The 27676-nt window shown below is 34.9% G+C and overlaps 4 protein-coding genes across 4 annotated transcripts; all 4 read right to left on the minus strand.

The window, feature by feature from the left end:
• Positions 1-952: 952 nt before the first annotated feature.
• On the minus strand, positions 953-8104 carry LOC131852210 (UDP-glycosyltransferase UGT5-like). Its single transcript, XM_059202852.1, has 5 exons — positions 7268-8104; positions 4447-4669; positions 2556-2775; positions 1386-1662; positions 953-1090 (listed from the first exon to the last, which is right to left on the minus strand). Exons 1-5 carry the CDS (start codon positions 8102-8104, stop codon positions 953-955), a joined length of 1695 nt encoding a protein of 564 aa, XP_059058835.1.
• A 7212-nt stretch (positions 8105-15316) lies between these two features.
• On the minus strand, positions 15317-18480 carry LOC131852211 (UDP-glucosyltransferase 2-like). The gene is made up of 4 exons (XM_059202853.1): positions 17683-18480; positions 16924-17146; positions 16333-16552; positions 15317-15593 (listed from the first exon to the last, which is right to left on the minus strand). The coding sequence occupies exons 1-4, from the start codon at positions 18478-18480 to the stop codon at positions 15317-15319; spliced, it is 1518 nt and encodes a 505-aa protein (XP_059058836.1).
• A 2525-nt stretch (positions 18481-21005) lies between these two features.
• LOC131852212 (UDP-glucosyltransferase 2-like) lies at positions 21006-25145 on the minus strand. Its single transcript, XM_059202854.1, has 4 exons — positions 24309-25145; positions 23207-23429; positions 22446-22665; positions 21006-21288 (listed from the first exon to the last, which is right to left on the minus strand). The coding sequence occupies exons 1-4, from the start codon at positions 25143-25145 to the stop codon at positions 21006-21008; spliced, it is 1563 nt and encodes a 520-aa protein (XP_059058837.1).
• A 1226-nt stretch (positions 25146-26371) lies between these two features.
• Positions 26372-26764, minus strand: LOC131852261 (histone H2B-like). Its single transcript, XM_059202917.1, has one exon. It carries the CDS (start codon positions 26762-26764, stop codon positions 26372-26374), a length of 393 nt encoding a protein of 130 aa, XP_059058900.1.
• Between the last annotated feature and the right edge of the window lie 912 nt (positions 26765-27676).

Here is a 27676-nt window from a genome sequence, read left to right on the forward strand (position 1 = left end):
AATTCGACATCACTATAGCTCTCTATGTTTAATGTTAAATAAAATATAAATTTTCTCGAAAATATGAACCCCCGACGTAAAAGTAATAAGTTCGACGACTCTGGTTATCTGTGGTATGGACGTGATCTGAAAAAATGGACAGATTAGGAGTCGTATTATTAGAAAACTGATGGTAGCTAGCTAGAGTTAACTTTTTTTTAATTTTGTAATACACAACACCGTCCGCTCCGGGGAAGACAATGACCCCGACTATATTGTGTAGCGGAAATGTTCCATTCATATGGTGATCAAAATTACAATGGTCTGAAGTTTAACCGATAACGGCGTCATAACTAAAGTCCTTCCGTAGGTTTAAAGTGCCCTCTAAACGTATGCGCATACAGTTGTAAAAGTCAATTACGGTGAATAGTATTAGAAGGGGGTGAAAAAAAATCGGAAATCCCTTACACCTCATGTGGTCACGAATATTGCGGTTTCAGAATCAAATCAAATCAAATGAAACCAAAAATCATTTATTCATTTTAGCCGCTTATGAACGTAATTTTTTTTTATATTATAATTTTTTCCAGTTATCTTCCCTCCCTTTGAAAAGTTTTCTTAATTCTAATAATTAATTATCTTCCTAGGTTTTCTCTGACGAATACAGCAGATGGAATTTTAAAAAATTATGAGTTATATTTGTGTGTAGATATATTTTTTTATATTATATACATTTACAAAAAATATTTCAATGACGTGACACCCCTGGTATATTAATGGTACTATCGACAACAGCGGAGCCTGATCCTTAACAAAATAGTCCCTTGAGTACCTTACGTCGTCGACGTCCAGCAAATCACGCCGTGGACATAAGAAGTACAGCTCGCGATGGAGTTGCGTAAAGGCGCTGGAGGAGGAAACTGAGGCGATGGACGCCGAGTCTCAAGGCCTGTTGCCACCAATCCAGAACCTCTCAGCGGTAGACGCAGGGGCTTCTGCCATCACCCAAGAAGGTGGGGCAAGGTGTAGGCGCGCCTTTTAAGAAGTGAGCTTTAGAGCCTGTACTGCCAGGGTCACGATGGACAGCGTCTTCGATCCTGTGACTCTGGCGCTAGTAGCGAGAGGAGAACATAATGGGGTTTAGCTGGTAGGAGTACTGGAAAAGGCGGGCGCCATGACGAAATATCCCATTAAAAAAAAAGACAAGACAATTCTAAATTAACAAAAAATCTTATGTGGTTGCTTCCTATATCATGCTATTGGCGAACAACAGATGTCGCTGTTGTTGATAGTACCTAGAGAGGTTACGGTAACCGTTTACCGTCACACAGATATGTTAATTTTCACCACTGCGGTAAAAAAATCAAACATCATATTAAGACAACTATTTAATCTTTTTTAGTTACATGAATTATGACTTTCATGGTAAATATTCTCCAAACGAATCTTACAAGAAACTTAGTGGCTTGGTAGAGGACGAACGCGGCGAGGATAACGGCGGCTGCGAGCTCCGCCAGCAGGTGGAGCTGGTGGTAGACTGCAGCGTGCAGGCGGGCGGCGGGCGCGCGCAGGTGCGAGCCTCCGTGCCGCACCACGTGCTCCACCCACCGCGCAGCACGCGCCGCGGTCCGACCGCCATCCAGCTCGATCAGCGTGCGCAGACGCTCCACGTTCTGGCGGTAACTGGGAGCGGGAAATAGAGTTAGCTAAACACCCTCTATGCCTAATCAATCAAGTTTAGACACCTAAACATAGAAAATTTTAAAATATGTTGGAAAGAATTTCGATAAATGAAAAATTAAGGTGCAGTTTCTTCATTAGTCCATTTTTTTCTCACTATTTTAATGCAGTCGCTGTTATTCTTTACAGCTTTACCGGACGATGATGAGGGCAAGTGCAGATGGCATTCTAAACTACGAAGGTGGCAATCAAGTAGACGCCTCATCTGATGGTAAAGGGTGTTACCATAGCCAATGGACTCATGAAAAACAAGGAAGGTAAATATATCCTTTTTGAAAAACCCCATGCTGTAGTCTCTCGAGAAATTCCACAATCTTAGTGTACGAGTGAGATCTCCTCAGAAACCGCACTGTCCGAGATAGCTTAGGTTTCAGCGTCACACACTTAAACCTAAGCTGTTTGGGACAGCGAATGAATGATATGTATTTCAAACAGTGCAATGGTAAAAGTTAGGTAGGCATTATCTAAATATATATAACTCAAAGGTGACTGACATAGTGATCTATCAACGCACAGCCCAAACCACTGGACGGATCGAGATGAAATTTGGCATGCAGGTAGATGTTATGACGTAGTCATCCGCTAAGAAAGGATTTTGATTAATTCTCTCCCCAAAGGGATGAAATAGGAGATGAAAGTTTATATGAAACTTTGTCAATTTTAAACTGATCAGACTGAGACTTTGCATGCATAAAGCTACTATGACGTAGGTATCCCCTAAGAAAGGATTTTGATAAATTACACCGCTAAGGGGATAAAATAACGCGGGCGAAGCCGCAGGCAAAAGCTAATATAAAATAAGAAAGTAAGACATAAAAAGACATAAAGTAACAAACCTTTCATCATTTAACACTGTATAAAGTGCATTTCGAAAATTTTCTTCAGTCAAGTCATCGAATAGTAGTTTCACCCCTATTTTGTGACGGACGTAATTTTGTGTATTTCCAAATTGATCAGCCATTATTGGCATCCCAACAAGGGGTACGCCTGCAGCTATGGCCTCCTCCGTCGACTGCAACCCTCCTTGGGTCAAGAACAATTTGATTTTTGGATGTCCTAAAACAAATGCAGATTTAACACTCTCATTACTGATGAATGAGTACTTAAGTTCACAATAAAAAAAAATACTTTAAAGAGAGTATTATATATGAATTGTGGATGGTTGCTTGACGACCTTATGGGCAGGAGAAAGCCAACAGAGAGATGTGTAAAAGATGATATGGCAAGAAAAGGAGGAAATTCCAATCCAAGACTCATGCTCTCCTATTTCTGACTAAGCTGATAATTCTGGCCTTTCCTCTAGTACCTTATAATTCCACGTCCATTTAAGGGCTAAAGTGAGACCTTATTATCTCCAGTTGGCGGTAGGTACTAAGGTACCTACCGTGAAATTTCACTTTTATGTTTCATCTGGATGACAAAGAACTTAGTGATAGAAAAAGGCGATACTTACAGAAAATTCGTGAAGGCAGATAAACAAAATGCTAGATTATATTAAACATATTACCAACATAGTATAAGTAGCTTACTTTCTATCTTATAAATATTATAAATGCGAAAGTATGTGGGTATGAATGAAATGAAATTTATAAATTGAAATTCAACGCAGGCACAGCTAGTTTGTTACTCTTTCACGCAAAAACTACTGAACGGATTTTGGTGAAACTTTATAGTAATGTAGCTCATGCATCAGAATAACACATAGGCCATATTTTTTTATTGAAATTAAACGCGGGTGAAACCGCGGACACATCTAGTTTAAAATACTTCATCTACTGGATCTACTAGGTACCTACTCATTACTTAATACATAATTTTGAATATATTAACGGAAGAAAGGGAACCTTGAAAACCTTGAAAAACCCAACTTTATACCAGACCCAAAAAACTGTTTCAAAAATCCATATCTCATATATTTGTCTAGATAGAAATGTAAATTCAACTTTCTATAATCTTTTCTGATAATATTTTTACAGATATGAATTTTTTAAATAAAATATTTTTAAAGTATTGTTTTACAAAAATAGAATGGAATAGAATAGAAAAAGCTTTATTCAAATAAGAAAGAAAATATTTTATTCAGTGCTTTAAAACTTAATTTAAGCACTTTTGAATAGTCATAACATTTTTTTTAATCTACCGTTCATTCAGAAAGCTGTCTCATCACAAGAAGAACGAGCAAGAAACTTGTGTGTTGCTCTTTTAAATAATTCTTGTAAGTTCACATTTTTTAAATCGAAACATGTGAATAGAAACTACGAACTAGAACTAATTTATTAAGGCCAAGTACAAATACGCAATAAGATTAAATCAGTCGTAGTGATAAGAGTAGACCAGTCCCTACAAGCAGCACTCGTTCACGAGTAAAGTAACGACATTTCCCCTTTCTTATCTCAATCCTTACAAATAATATAAATGTGAAAGTAGGGATGGTTGTTACGCTTTCACGCAACCACCCCGACCACACTTTTACACACACACACAACACCGTCCTCGCCGGCGAAGACGACGACCTCAAACACACAATATCGCGCATTCAACCGGGCCCTGCGCGCGCCCGGGCATATTCACACACATATTCTTGGAGGTATTAGGTTGAACATAGGATATATATATATATCAACATTTTTCTACTTCAGCACCATCTAGCAGTCAGTAATAAAGTTATGCGAGCGAAGCTGCGGGTAAAAACTAGTTATAGATATAAATAAATAAATTATATCTTACTCAGCAGACATTCCTGCGGGAGCCACTTCGATATCTTGATGTTCTTAGGCCTCCCAGGCATTTCGTCTTTGTCCCACTTCCATAAAACGTCGTAAGGCAGCTGAGATAGCACGCTAATCATCGCCTCCAGCTTATCATTGCTGAGTGCCGAAATCACTACATTAGTACCAAAACTAATATATACTACCCCATTGATAGAAGAATCTAAATATTTTTGTAAATCCTGAAATTAAAAAAAAATATAACACTTTATTTTTTTTATTGTATTTTTCTAACACTAAGGTACAAAAAAAGCGTATGGCCTATCTGATGGTAAACGATTACCATAGCCTACAATAAGGGTCTAGACTATCTGTGTACCAAATTTAATTTAAATTGGTTTAGTAGTTTTGGCGTGACAGACACACAGTAATCGGTATATTAAGGTTTCTTAAGGGTCGGCAATACGCTGGTAACAGTCCTGATGTTTCAGGCGTCTATAGGCTACGGTAACAGTTTACCATCAGATGGGCCGTATGCTTGTTTGCCACCTACGTGGTCACAAAATCGCTATAAAAAGGGTTGATTGTAAAAGGATGAAAATTTTACATATAAATATATGAAAGGTGTTACATATGAATGTGGATGGTTATAAGGGCAGAGGAAGGCCGAAAAAGAGATGGATGGACTGTATGAAAGATGATATGGTAAGAAAGGGAGTAAATAATGATATGACTGCGAACAGGGATGAATGGAAGCGAAAAACATATTACGCCGACCACAAATAAATGGGATAAGGAAGAAGCAGATGATGTAAATGGATAAAAATTTGAAGTAATAATTTAATTAAAAAATACATACAGTATTTTTTAATGCTAAGTCGTTCAAAGGTTGATTGTAAAAAATACCTTATTTGGGATAAGACCACCTTTGTTTCGCCAACTTATTTCTTAAGTGTATCTATTTGCTGCTATTTTAAAGATAGTTACTGTACAATAAAGTGTTACAAACAAAACAACCAAAAATTTTGTGTGGCCCAACACCATATATATATTATGTACTAGCTGTGCCCGCGACTTCGCGTGATCAAAAACACTATCGCGATTATCTTTAGAAGCCCTCAAATATTTCCCCCGTTTTTGCAACATTTTCCCCTGATGCTTTGCTTCTATTGGTCGTAGCGTAATGTTATACAGTTTAAAACCTTCCTCGACAAATGGACTATCCAACACAAAAATATTTTTTTCAATTCGAATCAGTAATTCCTGAGATTAGCGCGTTCAAACAAACAAACAAATTCTTCAGCTTTATAATTTTTATTTATTTATTTACTCTTTATTGGACCAGAATTAGAAAGAACATAAACAGAGTAATAAGGTACAAAAGGCGCTCTTATTGCGTAAGCAATCTCTTCCAGACAACTTTTGAGCAGAGGAGAGAAGACAGAAAGTGGTAGAAGATAGAAGAAAGGCGCAAGAATAGACTAGAGCACTACTATATTAATATATTATTATTACTAACATTAGTATAGTTAGTCTGACAGACATATACATACAGATCTAAATGTAGCAATTGTATACACCTACAAATATAAACATTACGGAATGTACTCATTTTATGTACCTACTCCGCTTGACAAACAAACGGATGGGTTACAAGATCGTTAGTGTTAACCATGGCCTGGATATGTATTTCGAAATTGGCCGACACCATAACAAAAATGTGTATAAATTCTTTCACTGGTCTAGCTGTTTAGAACACCGCTTCACTTTCGATGGTCGTGGATTCTATCACTCGCATGGTGCAAACATTTGTATTTTTTTTATACTACGATGGTGGTAATCAAGCATACGACCCATCTGATGGTAAATGGTTACCGTAGACTATGAACGCCTGAAACACCAGGGGTATCACTTGCGCATTGCCGACTCTTAAGAAACCTTAATATACTCTTCTTAAAAAATCCCATGCTGTAGTCTCGTGGGAAAACCTCGGCAGGAAGTTCATTCCACAATCTAAGTGTACGCGGGAGGAAACTCCTCTGAAACCGCACTGTTCGGAACCACTTAGGTTCCAGCGTGTGGGGATGAATTCCCTGTCGATGGCGAACGGTGGGACGCTGGGCACCAGTGGGGGATGATAAAATAAGCATGAGGTCAGGTCAGTTAGTCCATCGTAACAAATTCAGCAGGAATTTATCATGATGGTTTCCAGGGGCACCACGTCCCCTTCCCCCCAGCTTGTGGATGTTTTCTATGTATTAAAAAAACAATATTTATATCAGTTGTCTAGTACCCCAAAAGCTCTGTTTAACTTGGGACTACATGGTGGGATTAGCTGCCTCGCGCAAGTTCGCCTGCATCACACTTGATATTTAGGAGTATTAGTAGTTTTTGCGTGAAAGAGTAACAGACATTCATCTATACGGTTAGATGAATGTCTGTTACTCATTATTTATTTACATAACTTAATTGTATAACTAAGAACCTAAAATTAATAAGCTTAAAAAATATAATATAATAACTAAAATATATTATTAAAAGGGGTCCCTTTAGGCAACGTTCCGAAGATACTGGCAGCGTTCTCTCTTTGAATAGCTAGACTACTTCTTTGTCCAAGGTAGCTGCCAGCTCTTCGGTCTTCTGTCATGTCGACTAACCTTTTTGTTATTTCCTTAAAAAGTCTTATAGCGCTAGGACGCCACGGACCAAGGGTCTCGACACCGAATGGGACAAAAGCATATTTGTTTACTTTTTACTTGTTACTTCTTTACTCACAAACTTTCGCGTTTATAATTTAAGTAAAATTATTCGTTTTTTGAAAAGAAATTAATTAAACCTACCTCTGGTAACGTGCATTCACTCTTGAGATGTATTCCACCAACTTGAACAACACTAATCGGCATTGGACGATTGAATTCCCAATTTCGATGTACATTGCTGATTAGCAGATCTACATTATCACTTAAATCATCCAAACTTGGCATATCAGCACCGAAAAAACTCCTCATAACTTCATTCTCATGTTTTACAGCACCATTGAACACATTAGATATATAAATATCATTGTATATTTCATATAGCTTCTCAAGAAACGTCAAATTCTCTATATTTGCACATCGGGAACACAAATTTGATGGGTAATACAACGGATGTTTAACACTACCCATAACTTCATACTCTGACAACACAGAACCGGTAGAACCAAATCTAATTACAGGGACTTTAAATCTATGAGTGAAAGCTAATACTGGTCGTAACCACGCTTCAATTATCAACAAATCAAATGTAACATTCTTATCTTCAATGATTCTCTTCACAGCATCATTCTTCAATTGTTCATAAAATACATTTGAAAGCATTGGTATAGCTGTTTCTATGCTCGTTCTAATATTAACATACTCATTTACTACTGTAAGTCTTGTTTCGCCTACATCTTTCAGGAGTTCATAAGTGTCTCCAACGTCTATTTCTGTTAAGTTTTCAGGACCTCCTCCTGTAGGGTACATAGGGTCTGTAGTGATAACAACGACTTCATGGCCACGGGTCACTAGTTCTTGTACCAACGGACGAAATACCACCTGATGACTGATCGATGGCGTTGGGAACACAGCAAGTATTCTAAAGGCTTCAATAGATACAATGATTACTAAATTGAAGATCACCGTTTTTATATCCATCTTTTCTTAAAGTGTACACTTTCCAAATTTTACACGTGGAATGAAAGTCTGGGTAGAAACAAGTGGTTTTTATTAACGTCACACTATTTTGTACAACAGTTTGGCGTGACCTTCTGTGGATATAAATATCATAATAAGTGGTTTATCATGCACTAAATATAGATTTAATAATATTAATATTAGACTATTCACACAGCGCCATCTCATCCCAAGCTAAACTTATGTTATTGATACTAGATTCATGTTATTTTAATTTAAAATTCAAACATCTATTGTTCATGTAGAATATTTTAGTCCCTTATGAACGCAATTTTTTGTAAATTATATTTTCCTATCGTCCAGTTCAGTCTATATCTAGATCTAATTGAGAAGAACTGGCAAGAAACTCAATTGAGTTACTTATTTAATTTCTTTTTAAATACTCAACGGATTCTGATGAAATTTCTAAAAAATTAATCTGAAAGAATATTCTTAAATAAATACGAAATCATTTGATAAATGAAGGAGTCCTTTCCCTGTTTAAGTTGATTAGCCTTTTATTTATTTATTTAATTTAATAAAAAAAAAATAGTTCTTCGCTTTCTATTTTATATCATTATAGTGTAGGATCCACAAACTCCACTATATTTTCATATAAATAATAAATAATTTCACATTTAATAATAAATAATTTGTTGGATACTTTAAGTACAAAATCCTTTAAATTACGATTTATCTACATTGCGACACGGCTTCTATGGTCTAGCGATTTAGCACATCGCCATAATTCCAATGATCGCGGGTTCGAGTCCTCGCACGATACAAACATTTATTTTCATGAGTATGATTGTTTGTATGACTCTGGGTGTTTTGTACGTATATTATAAATACAAATCGCACGCATTTATTATATATATAAACCTTCCTTTTGAATTACTCTATCTATTACTGAGAACAACATTCAAATCCGTTATGTTATTTAAAAGATGTGACGTACAGACAGCGGCAGGGTGTTTTATACTAAATAAAACAGATATCTTTACAAAAAATATATTTAAATATTTCTATCAGTTGTCTAGTACCCATAACACAAGCTATGCTTACCTTGGGACTAGATGGCACGGTCCAGAGATATTATTGTTAAAGCTGTTACTCGCGATTTCATCGGCATGGAACTCTTTTATATATACCTTACACTACCTATAAATATTTCTTTTAAAATAACATTAGCTGTCTGCGATTGAAAGTCCCATCAAAATCGGTCCACCCGTTTCAGAGATTATCAAGAACAAACAGACTGCAATTCTTTTTAATTATTCTTTTTGATGTAAATACCGTATTATATACTTTTACATGCATTTAGTGATATTAATTTGAAATTTCAAACAGGCACATCAAGTTTAATGTTTAATATATATTTAAAAAATATAAGTATATAGATACAACAAGTTAGTCTACAGGCCACTGACTTATAAATTGTCTTTTTTACCATGAAATTAAAAATGTAGAAATAGAAATAAAAATAATATCTATTCAAATAAACTCAATACAAGCACTTTTGAATAGTCCCATTAGAAGGTTTATCTTTACATGTACCTAATAATAATAAAATTGTGTTAAATACTAACTAGGCAAAAACTGTCTGTATGTATGTTTATCTGTTAATATTTTACGTAAAAGTACTGAAGGAATTGATGGGAAATTTTAACAGAATATATTGTTAAGTAGCTTTTAGCCGCGGCTTCGTTCACATTGAATCAAAAATATATGATTTTTTTAATAAATATCCTAGGTTCATTCCAATAACGCCAAGAACATGTGTACAAAATTTCATGATGATAGGTTCAGTAATTTTTGCGTGAAAGCGTAACAAACATCCTTATTTTCACATCTATACCTACATATAAATAAAGTTGGATTTAGGTTAGGGTAGGTGGGTATATTTTATGTTCATATCTATTATGAACATAAAACATATTACACCGACCCCAAATAAATGGGATAAAGAAGAAGCAGGTAGGAAGCTGATATTGGGTGAACATAAACAAAAGAAAGCTTAATGTAAATGAAATTGATTTTCCAGAAATCTAAAGTGCATAATCTATACAAATAAATAAAATAATAATCTCACGACAATTCACACAGCGCCATCTAGTTACGGGTACTAGATAACTGATACAAGTACATAGGTAATATTTTTTTATATTAAACATAGAAAACACCCAGACCGATACAAACAATCATACTCACGAATACAAATGTTTGTGCCGTGCCAGGAATCGAACCTGCGACCATCGGACGTAAAGCGGTATGCTAGACCACCGAGGTCGTTATCAAATAAAAGTGTCTGCGTGTAATTTCAAATTAACAACTGATCACTAAATTTGTAACATGTACATACGGTAGGTATTTACGTCAAAAAATAATTGTAATAATACGTGTCTGCCTGTTTGTCCTTGCTAATCTCTGAAACGACGATTTTCAGTAGATTATTACTTGCAGATACCTAATGTTATAGGAAATACCATATTTTAGAAATTTTAATTATTTAATAAAAAAGATTTAGATTCTTCGAACACCTAGTGATACTATAAAGTTTCTAATTGTTGGGAGTAACACTCGCAAGCATTGAGAGAACTGCTTCGCTTGGAACTAGATGGCGTTGTGTCAATTATTCAGGGACATTATCGTCGCACATTTGGTCGCAAAAATTACTAAATTCTCCACTCTACAACTACCGTTGCTGCGTGAGCGCGATATGTCTAATATGGTTGAGTGCAATGATGGCTGGCTCATTCGTCATACTTGTGAACGGGTGCTGCTTGTGGGGTCAGTCCCCACAAGCAGTACCCGTTCACGAGTATATATATTATGTATATATATATATAGACATCACTATGTCACCGTCACCACAGTATGTACTATGATCAAATTTAGTGTTGCCAATTTACTGTTTTCCCCGGACAAGTCCTACTTTTTGTACTGTCCTGGCACGTCCTGGTTAGTTTTAAAGCAGCGTATTGAGTTTTTAATTTGAAATTTTTTATTTAAAATATAAATAAAAAATTTCAATTTATTTATATTTTAATTTTTTATAATATATGTATATATATATATATTTTGAAATTAAAATATAAATAAACCGTAAATTGAACACAGTAAATTGGCAACACTAAATTTGATCATATATACATACTGTGCTGACATAGTGATGTCATAGTAATACATTATAATGTAAATACAATAACATCCAGTCGTAGGTATTTACACAGTTTGCAGACTGACACTTCCGCGGTTGAAATTCAATAAACCATATATTTGTATGACTCATTTAATTATATTCTTCCATTATATATTTACTTGCTATTCCCGCGACTTCGTCCGCGTAAAATAGTGACATTGAACGAATAATGAAAAAATATTTAGTAATCTAACCCAGTAAAAAAGTTTCATCGTTCTTGCTTTGAAAGTGACGATACTTCCAGACAATTTTTTTGTTTATATTTAATCAAAATAAGATTCAGACTTCTAGCTTTAAAAATGACGATCCTTCCGACTTCAAACCTTAAATTTCCCGTTTCAACCCCATACAACCCTTTCTTTATTTATAGTTTATCAACAGCCTAAAAATAAGTTTCAAACTTCTAGTTGTAAAAATAAAAATACTTCTATTCAACCTTTCAACTCCCCTTTTAACCCTTTCAACCCATTTTTTTTTATTTATATTTAAGCAATAACCAACAATATAAGATTCAAGCTTCTACTTTAAAAAGTGACGATACTTCTATACAACCTTTCATCTACTCTTTCAACCCCTTACAACTATTTTTCTTTATTTATCTATAAGTTTCAACTATTAGAATAGAAGTATTGTTATTTTTACAACTTCTAGTTGTAAAAATAAAAATACTTCTATTCAACCTTTCGACTCCCCTTGTAACCCTTTTTTCTTTATTTATATTTAAGCAATAGCTAACAATATAAGATTAAAAAATGACGATACTTCTATACAACCTTTCATCTCCTCTTTCAACCCCTTACAACCATTTTTCGCATTAAAAAGTATCCTATATCTCTTCTCAGGGTCTAAACTATCTATGAACCAAATTTCATTTAAATAGGTTTAGTAGTTTTGGCATGTAAATGAGACAGACAGAGTTACTTTCACCTTCATAATATTAGTAAGGTATTTAATAAACAAACCCAATAACATAATTAAATTTTATTAAATCGGATGTGATATTCGAAATTGCAAACTGTCCCTTTACTTGAGCGAACCATATCTCTGGCTCTTCCGACCAGAAAAAATGCGTATGCCAACTCTGAATAGCTTGGATGGAACGGTAGGTGTTGTTTCTTCCTAGGAAATGTAATTCATAAATATCGACAAAATTGTTATTATAATATGTAGTTTTAATTCTTAAAATTATTCTTACGTTCTTGTCGAAGAGCGGAGTCACAGTTATAGGCTGTACCAGGATTATATTTAAGTATTTATTAAATAAAATTGCAGAGCAAATGTTTATACATTTTAATTTTTAGGAGACAACAAATTGACAATAATAACTTCCTATGTGCGCTGCCTATACAAATGACGTACAACACATTTATATGATTCAACCGCATAAGATAACTTTGCACCTCCATTTTCAACCCCTTACAACCCTTATTTCGGATTAAAGAGTAGCCTATGTCCTTCCTCGGAGTTTAGACTATCTGCGTACCAAATTTTATTTAAATTGGTACAATAGTTTTGGCGTGAAAACGAGACAGACAGATGATATTTATAAATATAATTTAATCTATAAGCTATAACATCTATACATATAAATAAAATTGGAGTGTCTGTTTGTAATATTGAAATAACCGTTTTTTACTACATGCATATGAATACAAATACGGTACGTACACCAAAATATTTTTTTTTACAATTTTTGTCTGTCTGTCTGTTTGTTCCGGCAAATCCTGAAATGGCTAGACCGATTTTGACGGGACTTTTTGGCAGGTAGTTAATGTAATGAGTAACTTATGCTACTTTTATTTTAGAAAAATAATATAAATTCCACGCGGACAACGTCGCGGGTGCAGCTAGTTAATAATAAAATTACAATTAACTCGCTATACTATATATTATTTCTTTATCATCTGTAATCAGCCTTTCCAGCTATTCTGTGGTGTTACGGGCATAAGGTAAGGTAAGGTAAGGTATTAGAACACAAGGTTCACAACCTCACATGCCGTGAGGTGCCATTTCATTGATTTGTTTCTGATGCTGGCCAGGCTAGGTCTTCTTAATCTAGATGGATAGTGTTAGGTATACGAACTCTATGTACTAGTAAAAGTATGTATTATAATAAAATAACGACTATATAACATTAATTTAACTATGTCTCTAACACAATTCACTTTAGCAATTAAAATACAACCAGCACATCCTGTGCTCCAAGACCGAATGCCGCGGCTTACAAAAACCCTCCCTTTTATACAGAGAAGATATGAGTGGGGGTTATATGCAACTAGTTTAACGATACCGAGTAATAATGAAACTACCTTCTTTTAATATTAAATATCAGATTTTTCGAAAATATCCATGCGAACCCTAACAATAGTTAGTTATATCCAATAGCTTCAAAGATCATGAGGTACTGCATTTTACTATTTTTTGTGTTCACTCTTTCGCGCTTGATAGCGCGTGTTTCATGTAACTTCACTTTCTATTAGCTCTGTCCGCGGCTTCACTCGGTTGATATTTTTAGCCTATGTTATTCTAAGTATATGCTATATTACTATAAACTTCATCAAAATACATTTAGTACTTTTTGCGTGAAAGACTAACAAACATGCATCCATAATAACAAATTTTCGCAATTGTAATATTAATAAGTTTCCAGAGATTTTATTTTCCAATAACACGTTTACGATTTATACGTTATCAATAACTTTAAAATTAGAGTTGCTCTATGGTCTATGGTAAGCTATTTTGCAATAATAACTAATTTAAAAAAAAATAAGAGCTAAGACTTGAGGATAAGGCTACAGGGTCGAAGGGTGCCGGAATGCGCGAGCTGGCGGCGCGCACGGTCTTTTTCATTCTTTGTCTATATTTACATGCTCGTTATTTTTTTTTTTGTAATTGTTCTACGTATGTATGTATGTGTATGTATATATATGTATATGTGGGGGTGTGTGTGTATGTGTACATAGATATACACATATATGTAAAAATGTAAAATGTACCAATGTTAAATGTGTAAATGTATATTTATATCAATAATGGTTGTCAATAAATGTTTTTCTTTCTTTCTTATTTCAAGAAACTTAAAGACTGTACAAGTAGAAACTTACGCAATAAAAATAAGTTAATTTTACCTAAATGCCGTTTACACAAAGTTAGTAATTCATTTTATGGTAATTGCGTAAGATTCTATAATAAACTGCCAGAATCTACGCTAAATCTGACAGACAGGCAATTCAAATTTTATATTAAACAAATGTTATGTAAAAAAGCCTATTATAGGATAGATGAATTTATAGATGATAGCAATATATAGCAAGTATAAGTTTATTTGCGGACAAAGTTATAATTTATTTTCATACTGCTTTCTTGATATATCATAGCGTAGCGGCTTTTGTATTGATTGCCGCATGCATCCTCATGTAAAATGCGAATACTGTAACTACCATATAGTAATTTTTGTAGCTGTGACGTGGTCGAGTGGAATGAGTTGTCACGCTCACTAAAATGTCCAGACATGTGGCGGCGTGGTGGGCCGGGTCATTGGGCTCCCTAAAATATGGTCGAGCGCAGTGATGGCTGGCTCATCCGTCATACTCGTGACCGAGTGCTGCTTGTAGGGACTGGTCTGCTCTTATCACTAGACTGATTTAATCTTATTGTGTTTTTATATTTGAGCCTAAATAAATTAGTGCTGGTTGGTAGTTTGTATTCACACGTTTCGACTTGTAAAATGTGAACTTACAAGGATTGTTTAAAAGAGCAACACACAAGTTTCTTGCTTATTCTTCTTGTGATGAGACAGCTTTCCGAATAAGCGGTAGATTTAAAAAAATGTTGACTTGAAAAAAAACGTGCTTAAATTAAGTTTATTTGAATAAATGATTTTCTATTCTATTCTATTCTATTTCCTGGGTGATAGACTACTCGTACCTTAAAGAGCGTACGTGAAAAGCAACAATTTTCTGTGTTACCATTCCCTACGCTACTTAATCATTTCATTTAATAATCCTTCTTTTCATAGTTTTCAAAATGAGTCTAAAGAGGATCTTCAAGACTGTATAGGCAATAAAGCAGGCGAACAGTGCGGCGGCAGCGAGCTCCGCCAACAGCTGGAGGTGGTGGTAGACTGCGGCGTGCAGGCGGGCGGCGGGCGCGTGCAGGTGCGAGCCTCCGTGCCGCGCCACGTGCTCCACCCACCGCGCAGCACGCGCCGCACTCCGACCGCCATCCAGCTCGATCAGCGTGCGCAAACGTTCCACGTTCTGGCGGTAGCTGGAAATAAATGACAATTTGTTGGAATAGGCCGGTCATTGGCCAGGATGTCCTCTAAATGGTGGATCGATCATTGACTAAGAAGCGCTCTGAAAGGTTGGTCGGTCCTTAGTTAGAGGCCCTTAGAGAGACGGGCTAAACTTGTCATATATTGGACACCAAGCGATGGGCATTCTTTTTTAAATTGATGATAATGGTGATGATGTAATGGTTACCCACGATAATGATTTACGCTTTGATACGAGCGTAACGTTACGAGGAATTTGTCTCGATGGTTCCTGGATGGAAGGGGAAATCACGAAGAAGGTCTGACGTGAATAATTGGATGAATATGAAATCAGGTCCCCTGGATACAAAAAAGGGTACCTCAATCCACCTATTTCAGCCGCCAAGCAACTTTCTTTGTAAACTGCGTTTCAGTTGTAGGCTGCAGATTAGGCTGTGAAATTACTGGAGAAGATGCATGACATGTTAGTCTTCTGCAATGGCAATATATGTGTGATATCACATGCTTAACATGATGGTTAGCGCTTACCATCAGGTGGTCTACCAACTTCTTTCCATTCTTATTTCATAAAAATAAGGATATGACAGTGAAACGGAATAAAGTAAGAGCATCACTACATGATATCCATAGTGCTGTTCCTGTACATACACGATATGTCACCATTAGGCTGATTGCCAATCTGTTTACAGCAAAACTGGTAGAAGATTATAATTATTATGAAAACAAACTAACCTATTATCATTTAATACTGTATAAATTGCATCTCGGAAAGTTTCTTCACTAAAATTGTGCAGTAAAAGTTTTACTCCAATTTTGTGACGCACGTAATTTTCTACGTTTCCAAATTGATCTACTTTCAAGGGGATACCAACAAGGGGTACGCCTGCAACTATGGCCTCCTCCGTAGACTGCAACCCCCCTTGGGTTATGAACAACTTGATTTTCGGATGTTCTAAAACAATAGTAAAATTAATAAACACTTCTAGCATTGTGCACGCAAAACCTCTAGTCGAAAAAGACTATTATTACATCATCATCTGCTCCTTCCTTCGTTCATTTTCCTTATTTCCTCCCTTTATTTTCATATCATCTATCGCACAGTCCATCAATCTCTTTTTTAACCTTCCGTTACTATTACAATCATTCTTATCTAATACTTTCTTCATAAAACAACTATTTTAACACACATAGATATGTATATAGATATACAGCTAAAATTATTCTTATTAAGTATCACGTAGGACGTCACTTTGTCTGTCTAAAAATATTCATGTTATACCTAAAACTATCGTAACTGCATCAAAAATAACAACAAAATCTTACTTAAGAGACATTCCTGTGGTAGCCACTTCGATATCTTGATGTTTCTAGGTCGTCCGGGCATTTCATCATCATCCCATTTCCATAACACGTCGAGTGGCAGCTTAGATGCGACGCTAACCATTGCGTCCAATATTTGTGAACTAAATCCTGATGTAAGTACATTTGTACCGAAGCTGATGTACACCACTCCATTATTGGAGGAATCCAAATATTGTTTTAAGTTCTAAAATTATAACAATGTCAAAGTGATACACGACATTTTCGCGCAATTAAGCAAGTTGTGACTTTCTATCACTATCCATATCGTCCAACAGATGATAAGTAAAACCAGCAAAAGCTGTGAAAAGGGAGCAAAAAATATTATATTAAATATTAGGACAAACCATAGAGCGCTATCTAGTCCCAAATTAAGCAGAGCAGAGCTCATAACAGAGCACTAGACAATTGTAAATACATATGTATAGTACATAGAAAACACCGTATTAATACAGACCCTAATACTACTCAGAACTAAACCGAGGCCATCGGAGCTGTATGCTAAATCGAGACCGTACATCGATCGTAATGTATGTGTAAATGATCGTAAACCACCGAGTCCGTACATTGATATTACCACTTACCATCAGATAGGCTGTAAACTAATTAAATTTTTTACTTATTATTCACTGATTACTCACTTTAACTGATTACTCACTTGGTTAAACTGTCATGGTAGAGGAGGATATACAAAAAGATTTAAGAAAATGGATTAAAACCTACCTCTGGCAACGTGCATTCACTCTTGAGATGTATACCACCAACATGAACTACGTTCAAAGATGTTGGACGATTGAATTCCCAAATGTGATGTATGTTATTTATAAGCAGGTCTACATTATCACTTAAATCATCCAAACTTGGCATATCAGCACCGAAATATCTCCTCATTACTTCATTTTCCACTTCTACTCTCGAATCAAAAAAATTATTTATGACAAATTGATTATAAACTTCATAAATCTTCTCCATGACTGAAAGATTTTCTAAATTTGCACACTGCGAACACAAATTTGACGGGTGATATAAAGGATGTCCAAAGCCAACAGTGACCTGATATTCTGAAAAGAAACATCCCGCAGAACCAATTCTTATTACAGGTGCTTTAAACTTATGAGTAAACGCCAACGTTGGTCTAAACCATGCTTCAACTATCAGCAAATCAAACTTAACATCTTTATCTTCAATTAGCTTTTTCACGCCGTCTACATTTAATTGTTTAAAAAATGCATCAGTGAATAATGTTATCGCGTATGTTGTACTAATTCTAATATCAGCGTATGTATTTACTATAGAAGGTTTTCCCTTTTTAGAATTAGTAAGTGTTTGATTACGTTGACCAACATCGATTTCTGTTAGGTTCGCAGGACCTCCTCCTGTTGGGTACATAGGATTTGGGGTGATAACAACAACTTCATGACCACGCGCTACTAATTCTAGAATTAAAGGACGAAACACCACTTGATGGCTGATTGAAGGACTAGGGATTACAGCTAGTATTTTAGACGCTTCAATATACATTATAAGGTTTACATAAAAAAATAATTGTAGATTCATATCAACTGTTTGGAATTAATTACTTTTGTCTAGTGAACAATAAACGAGTCTTTACATAGACTTAGCACAAGTGTTACTGATATTAATGTAATTAACATGTAAAGTAATACATATGCTATAATGTCAAGTAATTAAGAATTATTTACTACGTGCATAATTAACTACAAGTGTGCTAAAATGCTTACCGAAAAATATTTATCTGGTAAATTTTCATCGACATATACTCTGCTAGAAAAAGGTAGTACTTCAGTCTTATCTATTTCAACAGCCAAGCAGCTTATTTTTATAAGATGAGTTTCGCTTGAAGAATGACAAAAATATCTCCAAACAATTCTCGCAACGCCATCTAGTCGCAACTAGTCGTTCTATTAGTCTTTTTAGTTCGTTCCATCTAGTCGTTTTGACCACATATACTTGACTAGTAATAATTTATGCAATAAAAAAAAATAGTTTTTTTGTACGGTGCAAACTGGTTTCCGCCTTAATCTGTATGTGACATTTTAGTCACTTCCGAAAGTAAATTTTTATTGAATTCGACCCAGAGATCAAGTTGAATACAATTGGCAAAAGACAATACTGCCATTCTTTATAAAATTAATTTAGCTGTATGTATATACTAATGATAACATTACATTCAAACAATATATGACAACAGCATACACGTGTATCGTTCAAGCGATTATTTAGTGAGTAGTAAACTTCACACTGTGTATAATAATAAAAGATAGGCAGTTAGTAAAAAATTCTAGAATTCTTCAGATATTAAAGTAAACATTTTGAACAACAGCGCTGACAAAGTTATCTGATTGAACAGAGTTTATCGGTTATTCGGTTATTCGGTTTCTATGTTGATTGTCGCATGCCTAATCCTTGTTGTTAATTAAATATAAGTAAAGCAATATTTATTTAAAAGAGCAACACACAAGTTTCTCATTATTATTCTTGTGATGAATTTGCATTCCGAATAAGCGGTAGAATAAAAAAAACTTGACTATTCAAAAGTGCTTATATTAAGTTTGTTTGAATAAATATTATTTATATTTCTATTTCTATTTCTATTTGTCGTAAAGTCAGTAGGGATTTTTATGGGATGAGCTACAAATTTCACCCTACTGACTTTTGTTAAACTATAATTTTTAATAGGAAGTTTGTCTTAACCTACATCTAGTAGGTAATAACAATGTTTTCTAGGTATACGAGATTAACTGAAATGAAATTTAAAAATTTAATTTTTACTTTTTGAACAATATGACGTGCACAAAAGGTGAGCATGTCATTATCTACAAGCTAACTTAAAAACTATATCTATGTACCTACATATATAATGAAATTATATATAAATTTATAGGATAGTGCGCATAGGACCTGCATAATTTGATCTTGACCTTCCTCTTTTTATCACCGAACTACACGACGAACATTAGGACTTCATCCGTACGTCGTGGAAATTCCACACATTCGCACTGAGCGGTTCTCATCGTCTTTTCTAATACGCACTGCCAAAGAGTGGAACACACTTCCGCCTATCGTATTCCCGGAGGAATACAACTCCGGATTCTTCAAGTCTATGGTAAATAGATTTCTTCTGGGTAAGGGCTACATTCTTGGTTTTGCCATCATTTACCATTACATGAGATAAGACCAAGCGCCAACCTATTTATAATATATTTAATTTATGTTTAAAATATTCACAAAAAGTAAACAAAAATACTAAACCTATATATAGTTGAAAGTCCTACTTAACTCAATGGTAAAAAGTTAAAGCTCATTCTGACGACTAAAATTTCCTTTCAAATATGAAACTGACAAAACAGGTAATTAAAAAGTTCCCTTTAAAATATGAGCTTACTCGGTGCTCGTCGGAGGTCCACAGTATTGCATTCTAAATATTAATTGACATGACTGTAAACGAGTTGGATATATTTAAAGTTTGAATTATGAGGAGTCGAGAAAAGGAGGTTATGAACAGAACGGAGTATACGTGGAGTCTCTGATGATTCGAATGATGATCTATCCTTCAAATAGGTAGAAGAGGAAGGGTCGAATTTGATTGAGAAGAGTGTGTAAAGGATACACAAGTCTCTGTGGTTACGAGTTTTATTTAAAGAAGATTAGAATTTAATTTAACTTGTGTAACGAGGGTCGAATCCACAGTCATGAAGGTGAAGTATAAGTAATTTTAATACCATATGCAATATGACAAGCAGAGATTTTAATAGTAATGGCCCTGGACAATTTTCACAGCGCCGTTTAGGCACACGGTAAGCAGAGCTTGTGTTATGCATACTAAACAACTGATATTTTATTTAGACTTAGATTTTTTGTTTGTAAATACAAACATAATATAGATAGAAAACACCCAGACCAATATAAAAAAAACATAGGTACTATATGAATACAAATGTTTGCACCGTGCAAGAAATCGCGAATCCATGAACATTGGAAGTAAAGCGGTGTATTAAACCTGTCTTTTTATATATCTTATTTAATCATTTAAAGTTCCTAATTCTTCTTTTCACAGTTTTCAAAATGAGTCTAAAGAGGATCTTCAAGACTGTATAGGCAATAAAGCAGGTGAACAGTGCGGCGGCAGCGAGCTCCGCCAACAGCTGGAGGTGGTGGTAGACTGCGGCGTGCAGGCGGGCGGCGGGCGCGCGCAGGTGCGAGCCTCCGTGCCGCGCCACGTGCTCCACCCACCGCGCAGCACGCGCCGCACTCCGATCGCCATCCAGCTCGATCAGCGTGCGTAGACGCTCCACATGCAGCCGGTAGCTGCAACATAACTCGGTATTGTAACCCCCTCCGATCAATCTCCCATCCAATTCAAATGGGGATCGAAATTATCAAGGCCTGAGTACGAACCCTACCGGTGCCCTGAGACTAAAGTAATATGCGTCAGGCAACAGTTGGCTTTTAGCTGCTCCATAAGTTTTAGAGTGCCATCTGCACTATCGTTCAAATCGAATCAAATTAAATAAAAAATTATTAATTCCTGTACGATTTAGCCGCTTATGAACATAATTTTTTTGGTTTTAATAACTTTTCCCCACCGTCCAGATCAGTATATATATCAGTAGCTAGAAACTCTATTGAATTTTTTTTTAATTTGGTGAAATTGTAAAGGCCAGCCACGGTCTACTATTTTTTTTTATGGATGTTAATGAAATGTTGCACCCGCCTGCGCTAATGGTTTGCGCTGACGGGGCACTAATGGAGGATGATAAGATGAACATGAGGTCAGGACAGTTAGCACATCGTGACAAATTCACCAAGAATTGATCACGATGGTTTCCAGGGGGAACCGCCTGGAGGTCAACCTGACAAGGTACATTGCTAGTAATAAGATCATCAGTTCACATTACTAACAATCCACTTTCCCCCCTACACGGCCTACTATTAGAATAGTTCGAAAAAACGATGTTGTATATACGTAACTTAACATTAATATTAATTAAATGATGAAAACTAACTGTGACTGGAGAGGGAACTGAACGACTACTTTATTAAAAATCAAAATAATTGTAATAATAATAATAATAATAATCATTTCAGGACAATTCACACAGCGCCATCTAGTCCCAAGTTAAGCTATCTAAACCTTGTGTTACGGGTACTAGATAACTGATACAAGTACATAGATAATTTTGTTTTCGTAAATACATACATATTATATATAGAAAACACCCAGACCGATACAAACAATCATACTCATGAATACAAATGTTTGTGCTGTGCGAGGAATCGAACCCGCGACCATTGGACATAAAGTGGTGTGCTAGACCGCTAGACCACCGAGGTCGTCTGTAATAAATGTGTATATTTCCCAAAAGGGCTCACAGTGATGAAACCAAAAGTGACATATAAAAAACAGATGTCAAAAATACAGAATTTATGAAAAGAACGGCAGATAAGCTTCCAGCAACACTAACCTTTCATCATTCAGCACTGTATAAATTGCATGTCGAAAACTTTCCTTCGTTAAGTCCTTAAATAAAAGTCTTACACCAATTTTGTGACGAACGTAATTTTGTGTATTTCCAAATTGATCCACAATTATTGGTATGCCAACAAGGGGTACTCCTGCAGCTATAGCCTCCTCCGTGGATTGCAAGCCACCTTGTGTTATGAACAACTTGATTTTTGGATGTTCTGAAATCATAGTGTAATTATTCAACTGCTTAAGTTGTACTGTTCCAAAAGTTACTGTTTACTTATACTTGTAATGTTCCAAGGTACTGTTAAAATAAAGTTAGTAGGAGGAATGGGCATTCTTTTTACAATAAGATATCGAGTCTAAGTTCCCACTTAGACTCGATTACACACTTAGACTGATTTTGTAGCTTGTTGTACCTACAAGGTCACCTCAAATTTGGTTGTAAGACCCGAAAGGTGAAGTAAAGCAGGATAAATTTGCACCATTTTCCCGCCTTATTCTATAATGTTAATCTATATTTTTCCAATCTTTTCTACATTATAAATTGTTTCCTGAATCTGTATTTTAGGTACCTACCAATTACTTTTTTGTTCTGAATAAAATTATTGTAAATTGTACCTATCCTAAACATAATCAAAAAAACTCTTTACTTAAACTTAACAGATCTTCTCAAAACATTATACTTCATGCATATGTGTGTAGAACAAAATTTGAGAGGATGTACGATACACTACCGAATATTATACAATATCTTACTTAAAAGACACTCCTGTGGGAGCCATTTCATTATTTTAATATTGTCACTTTTGCCAGGCAACTCGTCCTCGTCGTATTTCCATAATACATCGTAATCCATTTGCGATAAAACCTCCACCATCGCTTGTAAATTGTCTGTATCCAACCATGATGTCCTCATGTTGGTACCAAAGCTTATGTACAACACTCCATTTACAGAGGAATCTAAATAGTCTTCTAAATCCTGCAATTACAAATAATGTAATAAAATAATAAATTTAACTCAGATAATTACATACATATATAGTTAAAGAATGACTACATAAACTATATAAATAATACACACACACATACACATACACAGATACATATACACACACACTTACCCACATACCCATACTCCTAATCAAACACATGGACACTATAATTTAAGTTTTATTTTTTTTCTTTTCCTCATTTTTCTTGTATAATTTGATTTTTTTTTCTCTCTACACTGTGTTAAATAAAAGTTTAGTACAATCTAGTATATCAAAAAGAATAGCGACTCTTTTATACATTTTTTTTTGTATTCAAAAGAATTTAAGTTTTTTTTTTCATTCCTTTATGCAACTGCAGATGTACCAAAAATGTTTACAGAATGTTGGAGGGAACTGGCTTTCGTGGCACAGGTTCACCTAAATCGAAAGCCAGGGCTAACTATATTTAATTGTACCGTGCATTTATGAATAAAGTTTATTATTATTATTATTAATGTACCTTCAAAACTATTAACTAAAATGGGGCAGTTGGAAGTATGATCAACTATTCCCATCGTAGTAACGATGACAAAACTACCGTTGTCTCTCAGTTCATTTTTGCTTTGATATGGATATTTCCATTCGATGAAGGAATTATTATTTTTGGTTTCATATAGGATTTTTTCTTCACCGGATAGTCAGTCAAAAATTTAATTTGACACACAAAGTTCCTTTTATTTTGGTCCAACAACCTACAACGTCTTGAGTGGAAGCCTAGGTAGCATACCACTGCGCCATGGTACATTTAAAATAAAAATATAATTAATCAGAAACTAATAGATACATTTGGAATTAAACAAAAGAATATAAATCCATTAAATACATACCTTTGAATACGAACACTCCGAATTGAGATGAATTCCACCAACTTGAACAACACTTAACGGCATCGGAGAATTCAGTTCCCAAACACGATACACATTACTTATATACAAGTCTACATTATCACTTAGTTCATCCACAGACGGCATTTCAGATCCGAAGATAGTTCTCAAGTAATTAGTTTCATCGTTCTCGTAGGAATTGTGTATACTATTTATATATATGTAGTTACATATTTCATACACCTTCTCCAGGAATGTAAGATTTTCTACATTAGCACACCGAGAGCATAAACTTGTTGGATGATACAAAGGATGACCGAATCCCCGCATAACTTGATATTCAGACAGAAAAGATCCCACTGAGCCAAATCTTATCACAGGAACCTTAAATCTGTGTGTAAACGCCAACAGAGGACGCAGCCAAGCTTCAATTATCAACAGATCAAATTTAATACTTCTATCATGTATAAATTTACCTAGAATCTCTGTCTTCAATTGGTGATAAAACAATTCATTACCAATCATTACACCATTTTCCATACTGGATCTTATATCAGCGTATTCGTTTATCATCAAATATTTATTTGTTTTACTTGCAAATTCTTGATATATTCCACTTGTATCGATTTCTGTTAAGTTTTTCGGGCCTCCTCCTTTTGGGTACGCAGGGTCTGTAGTGACAACGACCACTTCATGCCCACGCGCCACTAATTCCAGCGTTAACGGACGAAACACCACTTGATGACTGATTGATGGGGTTGGAAATATGGCTAATATTCTAGCTGCTTCAGCAATTAAAATGTATGCGAAATGAACTACAGCAAAAAGTGCAACCTTCATACTTTCAATAAAATTAATCAGTTTGTAAGCAGACTTCACGCAATGTTTTCGTTTAAATACAGGTGTTAATGAAAGTAATATAAACATAGCTCATATATATATGTATATACACATATAGTACAAGCATTTACACGTTTTATAGACAATCGAATGTAATTACTGAATACTATTGTTATCAAGAGGTTTTTTAAACGATAATAACGCTGCGGGTCGCAGTGAAGTAAGATAGAATGAGGATAAAGTAAGGTTAGTTTCCTCATCGTAGCAAATTTACCAGTCTTATTAAAAATTTAAACAGAAACTCAGCTAATAAAGCAAGCAGCTGAAATAGGTGAGACTAGGGTATCCAAAGCGAACAACTTTTTATAAAGTTGTACCATTAGTCTGTTTAAAGACTTAGATATATAGCAATGAAATTAGGATATGTAGGACATTTTAGTCCTTCGGAATGGCAATACGTGAAGGGTAGCACTTTAGTCCTAAGGAACAACATCTTGCGATGCTTCATATACATTTATTTTTAGTTTCCTAAAGCAAATCGAAACTCCCTTCCTCCAAAGCTGCGGAAGGACTTATGGAGTGGCTGAAGGCAAAATCCTGCTGGGCAGATACGACTTTAGACGCTACCACTAGGGGAACCTCAGCTCCGGACATTGTAACTTCGATTCCCGTTTGAATTAGTCGGGCGATCAATCGGACGGGTACATAATAGTAGTGTAAATGTTTTTTTTCTGTGAGGACAACAATATACTTTTTAATTTAATTTCATTATTATTTAATAAGTTATTCTTAAAACAAATACATTCAGTTTGTTTACACAAACAATTAAGTGAATAAGAAGTTTATAATATTAAGCATCTTTTTGCCATGCACAACCACATTGTGCTATCACCTTCCAGCAAAAGTATTTCCGAATCGATACGATATTGACAACTTCCAGATAGGTGCTTATTTCTTCTTAAAAAACCGGCAAAACACTTGCAATTTGGCATTGCGGGTATTTATAGGCGGTGATATACACTTACTAGGTAAGCTAAAGTTTGCGCCCCATGCTATAAGAAAGATATTTATAAAGATAGACGTAAAATCAATCCAGAAACAATATGTTCGGCTCTGAAAAGAGCCACGTTTTTAAAATAATCATATTCATATTTACAGTAATTTACAACAACAATATTATATTTCTTTATTATAAATATTTCTTTAATACATTATACCGGTATTTCTCATTCTTTATTTTGATTTTCGTGATACAATCTCACTGCTTTCATGCCTTCAATGTTAGCGTGTTTCGCTAATTCTCCAGGTAAAAGCAAACGAACAGCCGATTGTATTTCGCGACTTCCCAATGTTGTCTTCTTCCCGTGTGCCACCAATCTGCTGGCTTCCACAGCTATCTTCTCCAGCATGTCGTTGACGAAATTATTCATTATCAACATAGACTTTCTTGATATCCTCAGATTATCCTGGCTCATGCTTCGCATAACTTTGTATATATACACGGAGAAGCCTTCGTAATTCTTCTTTTTACTCTTCTTGTTTTTTGATATCGATTTCTCCAACGGTTTCTCTAATGGCTTCAACGCTTTCGGCGGCTTCATTTGTTTCTTGGGAACCATTTTGTATTTTTTTTTAATAGTGTTACAATACAATACACAGTATTGTTATTTGGCATTATAAATAGATATTCCTATGCCTCACAACTAGTACGACGTGTAAGGTGTAAAAAATATGATTTCGACCAATCACGTTCGAGATTTAAAACTTGCATGATTACGTCACTAGTACTAAAATACGTTTTGTAGATAATTGTGATACTGATGTTTAGGCATGGCTCATTTGCAAGTTTTTTGTTACTTGCAATTTTGTTAATTTGCAATTAGTTGTATAGATTTATTTTTACGTATTGACGGCGTCGAGTAATTTATTTGTTTATTTAAAATACTTCGTTAACAACAACAGTTCTAGTCAGCTGAGTGAGTGTAAATTAATTTGAATGTCAATTGACACTTAATTTGAATGACTTCCACCAAATGAGGTTCGTGACAGAATAGAATAGAATAGAAGATTCTTTATTCAAATAAATGTATTGACTTATTTTTTAATCTACCGTTCATCCGTAAAGCATTGTCATCACAAGAAGAACGAGCAAGAACCTGCGTGTTGCTCCTTTAAATAATTGTTGTAACTTTACATTTTTAAGTTTAAATTACAAAGCAAACTGCTTAGTGGTTGAAATAAGTGAGACTGAGGTGCCCACGTAGACGATTCTGTACCTAATGTCTACTTGAGTAAGGATAAAAATAGCTATTATAATCATAAATGTTGCTATTTTTTTATTTCATTATGTTAGAAATTATTCTTTTTCTGTCTATTGATCGCATCATGACATTCTTCTATAATCTACCTTTTCGTTAAATTTAATTAATCAGTCCAATAGTTAATCAATAAAGCAACAAACAGAAATCAATGTCGAATTTTACAATATTAATCACTATAGATATTACTTGCTAAAAATATAGCTTTCATAG

Source organism: Achroia grisella, unplaced genomic scaffold (genome assembly GCF_030625045.1).
Source record: "Achroia grisella isolate CSIRO2021 unplaced genomic scaffold, CSIRO_AGI_Agris_v1 utg841, whole genome shotgun sequence".
NCBI classification, from domain to species: domain Eukaryota; kingdom Metazoa; phylum Arthropoda; class Insecta; order Lepidoptera; family Pyralidae; genus Achroia; species Achroia grisella.

Bases quoted from the DNA above. Each gene is read 5' to 3' on its own strand.
- LOC131852261 (XM_059202917.1), bottom strand. From the start codon at position 26,764: ATGGTTCCCAAGAAACAAATGAAGCCGCCGAAAGCGTTGAAGCCATTA.
- LOC131852212 (XM_059202854.1), bottom strand. From the start codon at position 25,145: ATGAAGGTTGCACTTTTTGCTGTAGTTCATTTCGCATACATTTTAATT. The intron at 22,666-23,206 runs GTAAGATATTGT...CTATGATTTCAG, and splicing joins CCCACAGGAGTGTCTTTTAA to AACATCCAAAAATCAAGTTG. The intron at 21,289-22,445 runs GTTAGTGTTGCT...GTTATGTTGCAG, and splicing joins ACAGTGCTGAATGATGAAAG to CTACCGGCTGCATGTGGAGC.
- LOC131852210 (XM_059202852.1), bottom strand. From the start codon at position 8,104: ATGGATATAAAAACGGTGATCTTCAATTTAGTAATCATTGTATCTATT. The intron at 2,776-4,446 runs GTAAGATATAAT...CATTTGTTTTAG, and splicing joins CCCGCAGGAATGTCTGCTGA to GACATCCAAAAATCAAATTG. The intron at 1,663-2,555 runs GTTTGTTACTTT...TCCCGCTCCCAG, and splicing joins ACAGTGTTAAATGATGAAAG to TTACCGCCAGAACGTGGAGC.
- LOC131852211 (XM_059202853.1), bottom strand. From the start codon at position 18,480: ATGTATATTGAAGCGTCTAAAATACTAGCTGTAATCCCTAGTCCTTCA. The intron at 17,147-17,682 runs GTAGGTTTTAAT...TTATAATTTTAG, and splicing joins GTGAATGCACGTTGCCAGAG to AACTTAAAACAATATTTGGA. The intron at 16,553-16,923 runs GTAAGATTTTGT...CTATTGTTTTAG, and splicing joins ACCACAGGAATGTCTCTTAA to AACATCCGAAAATCAAGTTG.